At 40.9% G+C, this 16,393-nt stretch overlaps 1 protein-coding gene across 9 annotated transcripts in view; it reads right to left on the reverse strand.

Annotated features, from left to right (window-relative positions):
- Positions 1–16,393, reverse strand: part of LOC138198793 (cytosolic carboxypeptidase 6-like) — a 289,794-nt gene that overhangs the window by 49,175 nt on the left and 224,226 nt on the right. Inside the window, exon 6 of one of the 9 annotated variants that reach the window (XM_069150428.1) lies at positions 9,995–16,322. The exons of the other annotated variants lie outside the window; for them this stretch is intronic. Coding sequence (XP_069006529.1) covers positions 16,126–16,322 — 197 coding nt within the window. The 3' untranslated portion in view covers positions 9,995–16,125. Of the gene's footprint in view, positions 1–9,994; positions 16,323–16,393 lie in introns of those variants that run through there. 9 annotated transcript variants of the gene reach the window in all.

Genomic DNA, 16,393 nt, shown 5'->3' on the forward strand with positions numbered 1-16,393 from the left:
GTCTGTCTCTATTTCTCTCACTCTTCCTTCCGCATCTCAACTAGGTCATGCATTGCAGTAAATCCCAACACACAGGATGTAGGATAAAAAAAAAAGAAAAGAAAACACACAGTACCTCCAAAAAAAAAAAACCGTTACCTTTACGCTGTTGTGTCTCACTAAGTGTAAAGTCCAATTTCTTTTTTTTTTTTTTTTAATTTTTTTATATCCTATTTAACTGTACCCTGTCAAATCATATCTACTGTATTGAATTATCAATGCCATGCAGTTCAATAATTCAGGCTACTCAGTAGTGTGTTATGCTGACAGTGTCATGGAGTTCCCTGACATACTACTGACTGTCCCTCCAGAGAACCTGCCTAAGTTTCAGGGCAGCAGTAAACTCACCGCTGCTGCCGAAAGGTCAACAACAGCCAGTGGATGCAGAGTAGAGCGACTTATAACGGTATTTGCGGCAACACATTCCCTCCTGAGTGTGCATCATATGTACAGGAGACTCTGCCAATAGTAAACTAATAGAGAAGCAGGTGACATATAGACACTGAAATCCCATTTCTGTCTTTTTAACCCCAATTAAATTTGACCACCATACAGCGGCATCAGCGGCCCAACTCCTCCCGTCCTGAAGCAGAGGCTCGTTGTTGATGTGTGCGCCAAAGACCGAGTGAAACATCACGCTGTAATGCTATTTCCTTGAGTCTGACAAATGAGGCCCCGGCTGCGCTCTGGTGTTGGCAGTTACCTGTGAAAGAATGCATCAATCCAATTGGCTTTCCTGCCCCGCCTGTCACACAGCTGCACCCCCCCTCCACTCCCCTCCACATCCACCGGTGGCATGCGCACACCCATGTGCGGATCAGAGACGTAGAAACAGGAATCACATGTCACAGCTACGCCACCTCGCACAGTTCCCATCCTGCGTTTCTCACTAGTCTTTTCTAATCCATCCCCAACACCTCACGTTGGATCCCCTCCTCTCCTTCTCCCACTGCCTGCCCCCCCCTCCCTCCCCACACACACACACACACCCACATCTGAGATCAACACCTAGCTGTGTGCAGGTGCAAGGCTGCTGGCAAACTGTCAGCTCGAGTCTCCTTTACTTAAAAACACACACACACACACACACACACACACACACACACACACACACACACACACACACACACACACACACACACACACACACACACACACACACACACACACACACACAGCTTGACTCCAACACAGGCGCTTCCCACTCTGTGAATCGGTCTCCACACAGCGAGCTGGATTACACTCTCACTGTCAACACATAAAGGAAGACTAACAGCAAGCGTGCTAAAGGTTGGAAAACACCGGGGACACGGCAGAAAAATAACAAATAATACAATAAATAATAATAAAATTGATTCTTTTTGGGCGAAACTTTAAAAAGCATGCTGTCGTCAAAAGACGGGTATTTTAAAGTACTCATGTGCTTCATCTGCACTAATATGTTCATTATCAGGCTGTGAAGCGACCTGTCGAGCACAGTGTGACAGTCAGCCGATGTTTTGCCATCTTTCAACATCCCTCTTTTGTACATGGGACATCCCCATTCACATTATTGACTTTACATTTTTTATGAATTTTCATCAAATAAAAAACTCTACCAATTAAATAAAGGGACGACAAGAAATAACCTTTGATTTTTGGTGTGGCGGGACTGAGAGGGGAAGGCCCGTTTATGAGAAAAATGTAGGTACGATTTGAGTAAGTAAACAAGTGGAAAGAATCCCAGGGGAAATCATTTAATTAAATTACTTACAAAGTAACTGTTGATGTTGACAAATGACTGACTTTTACACATTTGCTATATTTACTCGAAGTACTTGTACTTTACTGCAGGTACTTCAAAGTAGATATTACTTCTTACTTTGACTCCACTTCATTTCAGTGAGATCAAATTACACAAAATCTATGATAATATTGATCGCTTTTGAAAATCAGTTGTACTGCTTATACTTATGTGCTTTTATTTCAGTAACCTTTGAAATGCATGGTCTTCATTTAGTGTCCTCACACTGTGGTGTTGCTATTTTTGCTTTAGCACTAGATCGGAAAACTTCTCTCCCAACTGAATAATTTTGACCATTATAGCTTGTTCTTTTCAAAGTAATAGTTTGAGGATCCATCAAGATGTTTTCATAGATTACGTTGTTTTTTTTTCTTCCGTGTTTGGTGTAAGCCTTCTCTAATTATGTACATGAAGCTCATTCGTGTGGTTTTGTCATGAAGTAAAAAAAAACGGAACAGTTTCCTGTTTATATATGATTATGTTAGTGCATATTGTATAATTTGTATTTATACAAATCAGAGTAGAAACCTATGCGACAAAATACTGTTTTGAATGATTATCAAATCATTATTATTATTGATGACTTTAATATGTGTGGTGAAAATAAATTCCTCTATGAGCCCTTCTCTCTCTCTCTCTGTGCTAGCTTCAGGTACCTACAAATCACTTACAGTCGAGAACAAAAGAGCAGCCAAACGATAAGCGTGACCCTTTGCTGCGATCACGAGAATCGACTCAATAGATATTCAGATAAAGATGAATATCAAACGAAGCGATTGAAAATTGAACGACTAAAGATTAAAGATATGTTGATATTATGTTAATATGCTAGGCTGGAAAAGTAATTAGGTTTAATAAATGATTCCCTGCGTGGCGCGGACACACATGAACCGGTACACTCACACACACGTACATGGACTGTGTGGTGACCTCTAGAGCTGTGAACATGAAGCCGGTGTCAGTCTGCATGGCTCCGGGTCATCTGACAGCTCTAAACAAGACTCTCATTAACACCAGGCCATTAACAGCACCTGCTGGCAGGGTGTGTTCGCCCGTGTGTGTGTGTGTGTGTGTGTGACTCGTGGACTTAGGGTCCAGGTTGACACTGAGCAGGGACGACAAGTGTCAGTTTGCCATCAGAAAGCAGAGAGCTCTCAGAAATACAGTGATGTTAAAGGTTGACGGAGGAGTGCGGCCGTTTTATAGCAACGGCGCCGGTTGTTTATCTGCTGAAGTGATGTGGTGGGTGCGGAGGATTTTAACACAGTGATTCACTGTTTCTGCTTACATCGAGCAGATAGTGATACTTTGCAGCATCTCAAACAGTAAACCCAAATCTCACTGCAGGTACAAATAAATTCTGAGCTCAAACTTCTTGCTGTTTTTTTTCATCACGCTGATAAATAAAAGCTTCTTTGCCACCAAGGTGGACAAGTGCTTTTAAAATGCGCATCACTGAGTATGAAGACTGATAGAATGAAATACGGTAAATCCTTGAGCGAACTAAAATGAACACTTTTGTAAAAAAAAATAAAAAAATAAAAAGATGGTTATCAAGTGTAAACAACGTTTATCTTAGAAGAAGCTGCTAAAGTACCACAACAACTGCCTTAATTCACAGTAAGGGCACAAATATGTTTGAGGAGGCAAGAGATAAAAAATAAAAAAATCCTTCTAAGTTATACTGTTGATCCATGTTTCGTTAAATGTTAAAAAAGTAACTGAATTGTCCTCTAAAGGTTGTTCAGCGACCTTTAAATGACTTTGAACAGAGTATTTACCACTGAAGAATATTAATACATTGAGTCACATCACAAAACAAAAAGATTAAACACATCTATTGTGTCCTGTTGACTGCTGTTGTGTTCATTTGTATTGACGTGGCATTTACCGAACACATAATCCAAGGTTACACGGGAATAAGAGTCAGGTGACCTAAACTTTCCATGGAAAAACTCAAAAATGTTTTATATATGTGCACAAGGATATTTATTTCTGCCACACAAAGAGGCAAGTGTAATCTTGATGTTTCTAATAAAGATAATGTATTATTATGGTTTCCTGACAAGTTCGAGGGCTCCTCTTTTTATTAGAGGTTTGTAAGTTGTTGAATGCCATAAAAGGGAGAGGAATATATTTTCCCTTTATGGTTTTTCAATCATCATCCACACTTGCTTTCATAAAAAAAAAAGATTAGTCTGCCGGATTTGACAAAATAGAGACAAAGTTAGTCTCCATGTTTTTATGTTGTATATTTCTACAAACAGAGGAGGGACATCGTGTTCCCTTCATCTCACGGTAACACTGCCGTGCATGTTGAGGCCCATACGTGCGTCTGTGTGAGGCGAGAGACTGAGTGCACATGGATTTGAATGTGTTGGAGTGTGCAGTGCTCCCAGGGTTTGCTAGAAATGGTATAATTTATCACACCTAATTAATTATAGTGCAACACTGAGAAGACTTATCCTTGTCGCTCAATCGGCTCCCCACTCTGCCTCCTTCTGTCAGACGACAGGAGGAGAGACCCAGATAAATTCCCAGAGCCTGAAAACACCGCTGCTTTTTTGAAGTCTCCCTCTCTTCTCAGGCTGATTCGCCACGCCTGTTTAGTCGGCTTCACATTACCATTTAAATAAAGAGGCCAGCTAAATGACCACTGGTAGAACATAAAAAGAGAAATTAAATTGTTTTTCTTTTCTCACGGCACTTTATTCTTTTTTTCTTTCTAGCTCAAGCTCCCAATCATTTTTAATTTGTTTAGTCTGGAGGGGATGGTTGATAAAAAAAAAAAATGTGCAGAAGAATCCAAATGCAAAATGAACTATTCATCTTTGATTACAAGGCAAATCTAATCTCTTTAATGAATCACAAAGCTGAGCAGACTTGAAACAACTCAGGTATGTTAATTTCTGTAGGAGAATTGATTGTGATAATCGGAACCAACAACAAACAAGAAAATGGCAGGAACAACCACTGGGCATAAAGTTTGTTTCAAAGCAGACCTCGTGATGCTTAGGGATCATGTTAAACGATAGAGCTGGTCTCAATAAGTACAACAGAGAGAATACAAAGGCATCTGGGGCCTTTACTGTATGTAGAAGTTATCTTATAACAGTAATAATCTAAAAACATAGTTTCAAGTGCCTCAAATTCTGCCAGTAGTTTACAGAAAATGTGCGAATAACAATTTAAAAAATGACTAATTAAAAAACAGTAAATAGATTAAAGAATATGTCATCTGAAAACACTTACAGAAAGAACACATGAATTGCACATATGCAAAAACTCGTGATCACATGGGAAATGTGGTTTTGGAACATTTTGATTGTGTAAGTTGTGAAGTCCGTGGAGATTCATCCTATTATCATATGTTGCAACATATGGTAAACATGTGTCATACATGTGATCACATGGAAAACATGGGAAAAAAACTTGTTTTTTCTGTAAAGGTAAGCCTGATAATGTTCTTTTTTTAACTGTGCTAGTTGAACATAATTTATCAGATAGTGACAGCGAGACGGTGATTTGGAAGTAGACGAATGTTCACAGTTATCTGGTTTCACCACCTGGTTCCGCTGATGTTTGTGGCTCTGTAGTTGTTGACGTGTACGAAGTTAGATCTGCAGCTAGCATGAGTGAAAACACATTGTGACATCCCAAAGCCATCATCAACGAGGTGAGCAGATTGTATCGGACACAGATTGATTGCCCTTGAAATCCAACAAAATCGCTTAGCTCGTAACAAGCTTTATTTACTACATTAAATTATCATTAAAACGCTATTAGCGCAATTAGTTGATTTCAGTTTTAAACAACACATCTATGTCGAGAAGGGCGACGACAGGAAAGGAGGGAGGGAGGGAGGGAGGCTGGTGGAAGGTGGATGGTGGCGGAGAGTAGGAAGTAAAAGTTACATGAGGAACGGAGCGGGAAGGAAGACGGGAGGAGTGAAGAGAAGAGGGCGCGTGAGGAGAGGTGAGGTGAGTCAGGAAGGAAGGAGAGAGGCGACTCCAGAGCAGTGGGAGATGAATATTAAGCAGCTGTAGTGATGCTGCAGAGTGACACTGTGACAGTGACATTGGCTGCCATTGCCACTCCCTACCACGGTGACTCACTGGAACCTGCTTCATTTGGGCCATAATTAGCTTGAATGTTCAGAGAATGAAAAATTCATCATCGCTTTGAATCTTGTTAATTGGGGGAGCCATCTGCATTAATAGAGGCCATTTGGATGTTCTGTGTTTAAGTATGCATGTATGTGTGTGTGCGCACATATGTGTGTGTGTGTGTGTGTGTGTGTGTGTGTGTGTGTGTGTGTTTGGGGTAAGGGAGCACAGTTTTGCATACACTCACCGGAGGGGCTGATGGACTCCAAACTTTACCAGTTTTTTTTAAGCAGCAAAATAAGCTCCTTAAAAGCGATAAGGACCTGTGAATATCGCTGGCAGCGGAGAGGAATTTAACAGCTACAGTCGAGACTTACCAGCATTTCTTATCATACAGTTAACTGACAATGTTTGAACACGCAGCTGGATGAGGGCATGTGGCTGGTCCCTCATCGATGTGTGCGAAGACCAAAAGCAGAATTAGTCAGCGCCAACTTACTGTCTGTTTTCAGATAAACATATCAGCAGAGATGGGGATTTAAGAGATGATCATGTCATCAACACACTTCTGGCATGTTTTACTTACAGACATGTGCCCCGTGCTGTGAACAAATGTTACATCGATAAACTGCTGAAAACGGAAAACAAAACCAAATCTGTAAGAAATGAAGACAATAAAGTCCTCCACCTACAGTCACACAAACAACACAAATGAGATTCAATTAGAAAAGTATAAGCTCCACTCTTTTCTTTTTTTTTTTTATTTCCTAATTGTTTTCAATAATGAGAAAGCTTTCCATGCCTGTGGGCGAAAAATATTGCAGGATTAGCAAAAAAAAAAGAAAGGCGTGCTTGGTTCAAATGGAGTCAAAGTCAGTGTATTGTATCAGTCAGCGATGGACAAACTATAGAAAATATTCCCCACATGGAGGGACAGGCTGATCAACAACACTGTGAATGTCATTTAATGTTGTGCATTGAATACAAACTGCTGAGTGTGTACTTCTATCACTTGCATGCTGGTGCCCTGATAAAGCAAAAACTTGCTGTAGCGAGGATCTGGGTGCGTTTCTTTTGTCTGTCGGGAGCAGGAAAGATTAACAGCAGTGGTGGTGGCGGTCAGTCGCTGCTGTAAGCAGTAGGAAATTAAGACTAATGTCCAGTTTTTCCTCGTAGTGAGGCTGGAGCAACGCCACTGTGACAGTGAACAACAGCAGGGAAGGACTGGGAGGCCTGTAATCAAGTTCTGAGTGTGGAGTTTAGATTTTTAGTTGGTAGCCAGTGTGCCATTAAGTTTAGTTCAGCCTGGGTGGCTGTGCTGTATGGAGTGAGTTTCATATTCAGTAATAAAACATGCCACTGTGTCCTTCCTCTAAACCGTGTGTGTGTGTGTGTGTGTGATCCTGGGAACATCAAAGCTTGTTACACAGAGGTAACGTATGCACCCAGCGCGCCTGCTCTGAACTTCCGCTTCCACGAGGCAAGAGAGGCAGTTATATCTTCCCATTCAAAACACTAACAATGTCATAAAATGAATGCTTCCTATTATGCGGCGCTGCTGTGTGCACCATGTCTGCATGAAATGCAAAAAGGTGAACAAGATGAATCAGACAGCGTTCCAAGAAGCGCCATAAAAGCACCGAAATGACCATATTCATTAGGCTGCGTGTGTGTGACATAAATACAATATGTCACCCTCTATACTGCAGTGTGTGAGGAGGACAGTGTTTATGCGACAGACAGCTCAGTCTGCAGAGCCCAGCCCAGTCTGGACCAGCTCAGCCCAGCTCGACCCAGCCGGCACTAATCCATCATCGCCACCACTGAATCATCGTACTGCCAATAAAGGCAGGCGGCAATACATTACAGACATGTGGCAGGCTTTAGCGATAATGACATTGAGAAGTCCCCTCGGGCTGTAGGAAAAGCCTGGGCGCATGACACACTTGCTTACAGAGGCAATAATATATGGAAATGCATCAGCGTGCAAGACAAGGGAGAGGAGTGAGGGTGTGATCGTGTTTATAAAGGAATGAGTAGGAAATGGCCTTCGGTGGCCACTTCCTATCTGGGTCCGATGTGGACTCATCCAAATCCAGCACTCAATGATGAGGCTCACTTTAGATTCAAGCCTCTGTAAACAAGCCATCTTACAAACAATCTGATATGTCAACACCCCATTTCTGTCTTATCTTGCTCTCATGCAGCTCAGCTGATACGGCAATACGGTTTGGACACGGGACTCGTTAGATACAACCAGATCCAATCGTTGGCATGTTGTGTGGCACAGAAGCAGACCATCAGCACGGGAGCTGAATGAACAAATACAGTACAATTAGATGCGGTCTCCGGTGAAATTGGACGTGGATGTAGAAGTGATGGAGGCTGATCTCAGAGGCTGTTTCCACCTTGAATCAACATGCCTGCAGGCGATAAAGGATCACAAGTGGCCAGCTTTAAGCTGTCTGTTCCAACCTTGCATTTCATGCATCCCCGAATGCGTCCTGAGTAACCACTTGTGATCAGATCTCAGCTCCCCGCTCTATATGCTAATGAACGGGCAGGCTACTTCACAAAAATATACAAGTAAATAAGCACAAGAAGAGGAACCTGCAACGTCAGAGCCCCAATAAAATCAGATTAAGGTCAGATGAATTAATAGCTGCCGTTTTAAATCACTAAAAAAACTGCTTTATCGCACGAGTTTGCAATAAAACTCTCCTGCTTTTTGTGGAGTTCAGCTGCGCTCAGCACAGTCACGAGTTTTTTCTGGGAACAAAAAAATAGGAGCAGACAGAGATTTGAAACATGAAAGATTGAAAGGATGAAAAAAAAAAAAAAAAATCTAAAACTAACGAACCCGCTGTAACGTGACGGTAACACGTCAGAACGAACACAAGCTGTATTTATTTTGTATTCATTATTCAGAGGACGTCAGCTGAGTAGCCGGTCTTCAAATGTGGCCCAAGGCAGATTGAAGACACATTGTGTTTCCACTGCAAAGAGATTGTGGCCACAAGTGTCCCAGACCACCTCCGAATGCGGCCTCAGCAGATCCGATCTCAGTGCGTCCTGGGTGCGTTTCCACCTGTACTTCTGCTGGCCACTTGTGATCCGATCGTGCCAGTACCCACGTTGGTGCAAAGTGAAACGGGGTATTAGCGGTGACGGAAGCCGGCTGCAGAGCCTGTGACGATGGACAGTAACTCCACCGCTCATCTGCCTCCGTCTGTCTCTGCGGTGTCAAGACTCCCGGGTGACATGTTGCAAAAGTAAATCTCTGCTTTTGTACGACAAACTCAAACTCTAATTTCACTTTCTGCATTTAAATTAAAAGTTGACCAGGTTGCTGTGTGCTGAGAAATGTGCATTAGTCTACGGGTCATTGAGGTTTTATGAAACCCATTCAGCTCACACGGCCACCAATTTGAAAATAAAAACTCTTTTGACTTCAGTTAAGTGGTACTTCAGTGTGAAAAATAACACTTTTAAGGCTTGAAGTAGGTTCGCCCTTCATGTTATTGTCCAGATTTAACCCTGATTTTTTTTTTCATTTTGAAATATACAGATTGAGGTGAAAATAGCATCAGTGAAAATGAAGTTACTACTCAAGCACCTCTAACTTCTGAAAATCGGTCAGTGAACAATAGCGCTGATTTGTCAGCCAAGGGGGCAGAATATTTGATTTAAAATGTCCAAAAATCTGATCGTTCTGGAGTTCCTTTGTTGCACTAGATTACACTAGATGGCTCCAACAGTGATGTAAGAAATAAAAATGAAACCTTCTTGGTTTGGTTGGCCTGACAGATGATAGACACAGGATCACCAAAGTCAGAGAGTTTAATCTGAAGCGGTGGAGCGACAAACTGACCGACATCACCATCCACAGAATGACACCGCCAGCGTGGCTGAAAACAACTGAAACACAAAGCGGCAAATAAACAAAGTGAACAAACACGAGAAGAATTGTTGAGTGTGCTCAGCTTTTTGAGTCCAACGCAAGTCTCATCTTGTAGTTTCAGAAAGGAGCAGGAAATGACAAAAAAGGCAAGAGGTTTTGTGCTGATAGAATAAAAGTCTTGATTTATTTCTGTTTATCTATACATTAACCAGGTGTTCCTGAATGCAGCAAGAGAAAACACAGAACAGGATGCTAAGCGTCAAAGAGTTGCTCGCATAGCAGAGGTGTGGCCGGTTTAGCAAAAGACATGTACACTCTCTATCGCATATACTTATAACATTTTCTGTAAATGTAGGGTTGCCTCTGGGAGGCTGAAGTAGGGTGGGAGAGTATTTACTGCAATAGTCTGGAAATTATTTTCACATTATCGTACCAACTGGAAATACTCCATACAGTAAGAACCCTGTCTTTCCCTAATGATTACTGCAATGCATTTATAACTAGTACAGACAGGTGTATATACCCAAGCAGCCCTGTATAGCTCAGTTTAATTCAACTCACTTCATGAGCGTGAAAATGTATTAACAGTTCTGTATGGATTTGTCATGTCGCCATAGTCCCCTTTGACTCAATCTCAAGGTATGCAGACATATTCAACCCTCTCCAGTAAAGTCTGTGGTCGGCCCTCCACCCAACAGTGATGTGGTACCAGGTTTAGTAACTCAACACCTGCATAGGAATTCAATTACACACAAAACACTCTGGGTCAATTCCCTGGACCAGAGCAAAGCGTACGGTTGAACCGCTAGAAAACAGTCCAACGAATGGCTTAAGTGCTTCCATGAAACCAACTGCTGTGTAAATTATGAACACACGCGATACTCACAGTAGAGAGGCGCCAGCACATTTCAGGTTCACAAACATGGTTGGAGTTAAAAAAAAACACAACAACAACAAATACATACATACATACTAAAAGGTAGACCATCCCTCCCCCTCAAAAAAAAAATAAAATAAAAAAAATAATACATACTTCAAACACTTTGGCGCAGAAAAGATTCCATTGGTTTCACACAGGGTAAAAGAAAGTATGATGCACTTTTTGTTGAATGAAGCCAAGCTCACAGTAAGTCAATCGTGAACACATTGCTACACTAAGTTCATAATTCTAACACTGAAAATGACATTTGGATCATTTAAATAACAGTGAGGGACAAAGAGAGACAATTAAGGGAACCACAGATAAAAGTGGTGACTTGATCAAATCAATTATTCCAGCTGACATGATAGGAAACTCCACAAAAAGCCTTAATCAAGGAGACTCTTGAAGACTCTCAGGGGGCTCCTTTTCATTTTGGAAAGGTTACACATTTCCAGACTCACTTCTAACGGGTATTATTTGTCCACCTTAATCCGGGACTACCAATGGAATCCCTCCTATATATAAAACAAGCTTTACAGAACAGGGTTTTGCTGAGGACCTCGTCTACCGTCACGCACACACTGCCCAGTCCACAATTTCCTTTATGACAACCTGGCATGCGACCAGTGAACAGTGGTATCCTTTCAATATAACGGTCATCTGAGTGTGAGCCAATACCCATGTACTATTTATAGTGTAACCTGATCTAACCAGTAAAAATGCATATTTCTGAAAATACACTGCGACAATGTCAAGTGAGAGACAACAGGTGTTAGAAGCAGATGCAACCATTTAAAAATCAGCAACTTCTGAGGTACTTCTGAAACTCACAGCTGAGGATATAATCACTATCTACAATATTTGGATGGATAGCATATAGTTGATACAGTAATAGCAGGGTTATTGGTGTTGCGAAATATTTTGGCTTAGAATTTGATTAGCTGAGGGGATAGTGGCGGTTGACACACCTGAATAAAACATAGCTGTATGACGATAAAAACATAGAAAAACAGCACCATTTGAGGTCCGATAGATCAGTTTTTGAACTGTTTGCTGGTAGCACCGTCAACCAGTAAAAATCTCAGAATGCAATACAGAGACAGAACACAACCACTGATCAACTGCACAACATAGCAAAGAGCGAAGATATATATTCAGAGACGACCCCCTCACACAAACACCCCTTTACAGCAGCATCTTTAAGCAGGTAATAAAACTGATTTTTTTTTTTCCTAAGAATGATAATTGTGTACTGAGGTGTTTTACAAGTTTTATATGTTGTACATGTTGAGAGTAACCAGGTATACCTTTTCCTATAGATTTTTTTTTTTTTTTTTTTTTAATATACACACATAGTTTACAGTCACTGACAAACAAACACCAGAGTAACAATGAGGTAGGACGGTGAAGTTAGATGAAGTAGAACCGGTTTGTGGATTGTATACAAAGTTACTGATACCTTTAATAAAAATATAGGCCTAACAATGTGTTCCTCCTGTTTTTCTCTCTTCCAAGTAAGTTTGAAATTGTATCTGTGGCTCAAACAGTTATGTGTCTTGTGCACATTTAGTTCTGAAAACTGCGAGATGGAGCCATTTATCTTGTTCCACGCGGCGGAGCTAAAAATGGATCGCTATTTCCCAATCAAACTGTCAGAAAAGCAACATAAAGCTCCTTCACTTCTGAAGCTTTGACAGGTGTTTACAACATAAGCCAACACACCAAGCGAGTAGGACGGGATTTGCTATTATCTCGATACAGGTGCATTTCTAAATCTAGTCCATATAAATGTCAGGAGAGTAAGGAACTAGAGGTGGCACAGGAAGAGGATCACAGAGCCAGCGAGGTAATGTGTCCTGCCTATCACTACGCAAGTGTGACAGCGAGAGTACTGGAAGGTCTGGTGTTGTGTTGAAGAGCCAAACTAGCTACAATATCCACCAATGGCTCAATGCCAGGTTATGTAATGGTCTATGTTGCTAATATGCTGCTAAAACACAAACTGCTCCTCTGCAAGCGCCTTGGTACGTTTGATAGCGATTAAGCCAAATCTGGGTTAAAAACATACGGTACTTCCATACAGCTTTCATCCACTGAAGATGGTTTTAGTTAAAGGATTAGGCTTAAACGCGCTCCAGGAAACCAGCCTTTGAAAACAAGTTTTAGATTACGTAACAACTCTGGCAATGCTCTTTCTTCAAGCATAATTTGAACCACACCCCCTTTTGGCATCAAACAACAAAGAAACAAACACAAACACAATACACGACAATGTGTCAGAATCTCAGCAAGGTTGCTTTTCACAGCAGGAATCTTTTCTTTCTTTTTCAATACACTTCGGCGCACGTAAACCTCATATGTTGCTTTGTACAGGGAAAAACAAAACCAAAAGGACTAAAGGACACTGAGAAAAAGGATATTTTTAGGTAAACCCGCCAAAAGAAATATCGATAACATGTCACTATTCAGGTGACGTAAGATTCACGAAGCTCCATTACTGTGTCATGGGCCTTTTTTTTTTTTTTGTGCAAACCCTGCTGATTCCTCAGACAGCATCCCCTCCTTTCTTTAGCTTGATCTCAGCTTTCAATACTTTGGCTTACATTTACCACTCATTTGTAAAAAATACACAAATATGTTTATATAAGTCATATTCATACATAACCAGCATCTTGACACATTAAGTTAAAGCACATATTCCAGTCAGCTTGCACATTTTCCTTGATAAAGTCTTTCAACTGGTGAATCTTGTTTTGCACAGAAGAGTTCTTGTTTTGTTGCTTACCAATTAGCCAATGAGCCATATATTGTTCAGGAGGCTGTAGTGAAGTTGTAGGTTCCAGTTTTGACATAATTTAACTTATGGAAACCTGGTTTTCTAAACACGCTGGATAAATCTTCTAAGATTTACTGTTGTGTATTAAATCTGTGTAGTTTGTTGTGGGGCATTGGCATGTCAGGGACAAAAAAAAAAAAAAAAGAAACTCTATCCCATAACTCATTCTTGCCATAATAAACAATAAACCAAAACGTTCTAAGGTGCTTCATGATAATACAATGATTGTTAGGCCTTAATCTATAAAGACATTAAAAAAAAAAAAAAAAAGGACAAATACCGCCAATACATTTCTTTAAGATGGAAGAAATTGCCCAAAAGTTTAAAGTGCATTCAATGTAAAATGATTTGTGTCGATCTAACTTCTGCATCTCAACTGTTGGAGCGCAACGGTTTAACAATACAGATTTTTTTTTATCATACTATGGCAGATCATCAGGTAGATCCTCAGTGAGGTTCATCAAATATCACATGTTTTGAATGTAATGTAGACTGTTTAAATCAGATGCTAAGAGGGGGTAATTTTTTCATCAGTTTGTAGACACCACTGATCTACATTTGGATACAACATCAAGCTTAAAGCCAACAATTCATATGAAAAAAAACCAATAATAATAAAAAAAAAATAGAATAAAATATATATATGTGTGCGTGTGTGTGTGTGTGTGAAAAGAAACACAGGAAATTAACAGGTAACATGGAATTACAACATCAATTAGCTAAACCAAAACTTGACCAGAACCTTGAAACTGCAACATGACTACCAATTGAAATGTCCATGTTTGGTGGAAAAACAAAAAGAAAAAAAGAAGTGTTTATGTACACAAATATATCTCAAAAACATAAAGTAGCTTAAGAAAAGGCTGATCTGAACTTTTGAAATAACAAAATCTGAGACAGACAAAATGACAGAGAGAAAATGAACCAACAGACAAACAAGAATCTAGAGTGTGAAGAGGAAAAAGGCTTGATGGGCAGCTCTGCAGCAGATTCACAGTTAGCCACAGCTAGGTCACAGTTGAGATTTCAATCCACAGCGTTTAGTTCCAGCCTGCAGACAGCCACACAAACCATTTTGGATCAAAACAATATAACAACGGTAGAAGGGAAAGAAAAGAAAAAAAAACACAAGGAAAAAGAGGACATTTTAAAAGTTCTGATGGCATAGCTCAGAGGAAATTGTCACTGGAGCAACCTTTCTTTGTTTCCCAGTGGTGTGGCTTAAACAAGAGGGGGTTATTATGGGGTTCAGCAGGGCCAGACAACTTTAACAGCAAAATAGTGTTACAGACAGCTTTACCCACAGCTAACACCGCTTCCACCCGAAGATGACCTGGACCGAGCAGCGCTGCGCCCTGATTTTCATCCAGGCAGTCGTTGGCACAGCTCAACTCTGACAGTGTGAACCACACAGAAAATAAGTACCTGGCCACCTCTTACATTCTCACAGCAAAGTGCAGGTGAAGCTTCATCACTTCAGCTTACAATACATTTACAATCACAGCTTACTAGAAAACCCAGGGCCATACCGGACCCTGGTGATTGCCAAATCCATTTAAGGCCTTTCTAGGCATCAACGTGCCCGTAACCACGACAACTAAACAGTCAAGTTTTCTGAAAGTGACATGTTTGATCAAGAGTAACACGTGAATATCCCATCAAAACCTTTCTTGTGCTCTCTCAATGATGGCAAACGTTCAGAACTAAAAGGTCAAGATAAAAAATAAAATAACCAAATAAAGTACTCTATAGACTCCACATCAGAGTCAGACCTCCTACTAAATCTCTGTAAGCCCTCTTTTTATTAACAGGATGTGTTGTGACTGACCTACAGTTTAAGGGGGAGCACGCACTCCTAATTAATCTCTTGAAGGAGAATCTCTGCTGCAAAATGAAATATGGCTGTAACTAATTAAGACTTGTGCATTTGAGACCCTGATGTCCCATTATATGCAGTAAGTACCATCAGCAAACACTCGGATCCCCAGCAGTTATTGGGTAATCACCAAAACAGTCGACCGTCCACACGTCTAAGATATAATGCAAGCTAGCAACATCCTCCTTATAGCATCAGAAGACTGTACCACGGGAAATAACCTCTTACTTTTTAAAAGTTCAAGGACTCAAAATTGTGTTCTGACACAGAACAATAAATTAATTGAACAATCACATCTAATTTCTCTTTTGACACATATGCACACACCTCAATAAACCGTATCTCGGTACCAATTCCACTGTAAAGCGTATAAAAACACTCATACCAGCTCATACCAAACTAGTTCACATGTGTTCGACTTCTAACTGGTGGGTGAAGCTGTCTGTCAGCCAATTAGAAAAGTGGGCACTGAGAAACGGGAGTCTAAAGGGAGGCGGAAAGGGGGCTTGTTTGCTTTAACAACAGAATAAACCAATCCAATGTGTCAGAGAAATATGACGGCTCCTGAATCGGTGACAGCATCCCCCAACCACCCATGTCGAGTCCCCTCAACATCCTGCAGACCACCTGGGGGCAGAAGGCGCTGGCGTGACGGTTGATCACTATATGCCATCGTAGGTGAAGTTCTCCATCTTGACTGTCTGTCTGATGAGCAGCTTGGACTCCCGTCGCTCCTCGTTCTTGATGGACTTGTTGATGTCCATTATCTTTTCACAAATATATTTGTTCACTTTGGACAATCTCTGCGTAATCTCTGCACTGTCGGCTGTCTCTTGAGACACTCTGTCGTAGAGACACTCTGCGGAAGGAGCGAGTGTGAGTAGTCAGACTACATCAAATTCAGAGCTGCTCATCTTATCTTTGATGTCT

Source organism: Embiotoca jacksoni, unplaced genomic scaffold (genome assembly GCF_022577435.1).
Source record: "Embiotoca jacksoni isolate LCO1_2020_lvr unplaced genomic scaffold, fEmbJac1.0.p SCAF_16, whole genome shotgun sequence".
NCBI classification, from domain to species: domain Eukaryota; kingdom Metazoa; phylum Chordata; class Actinopteri; family Embiotocidae; genus Embiotoca; species Embiotoca jacksoni.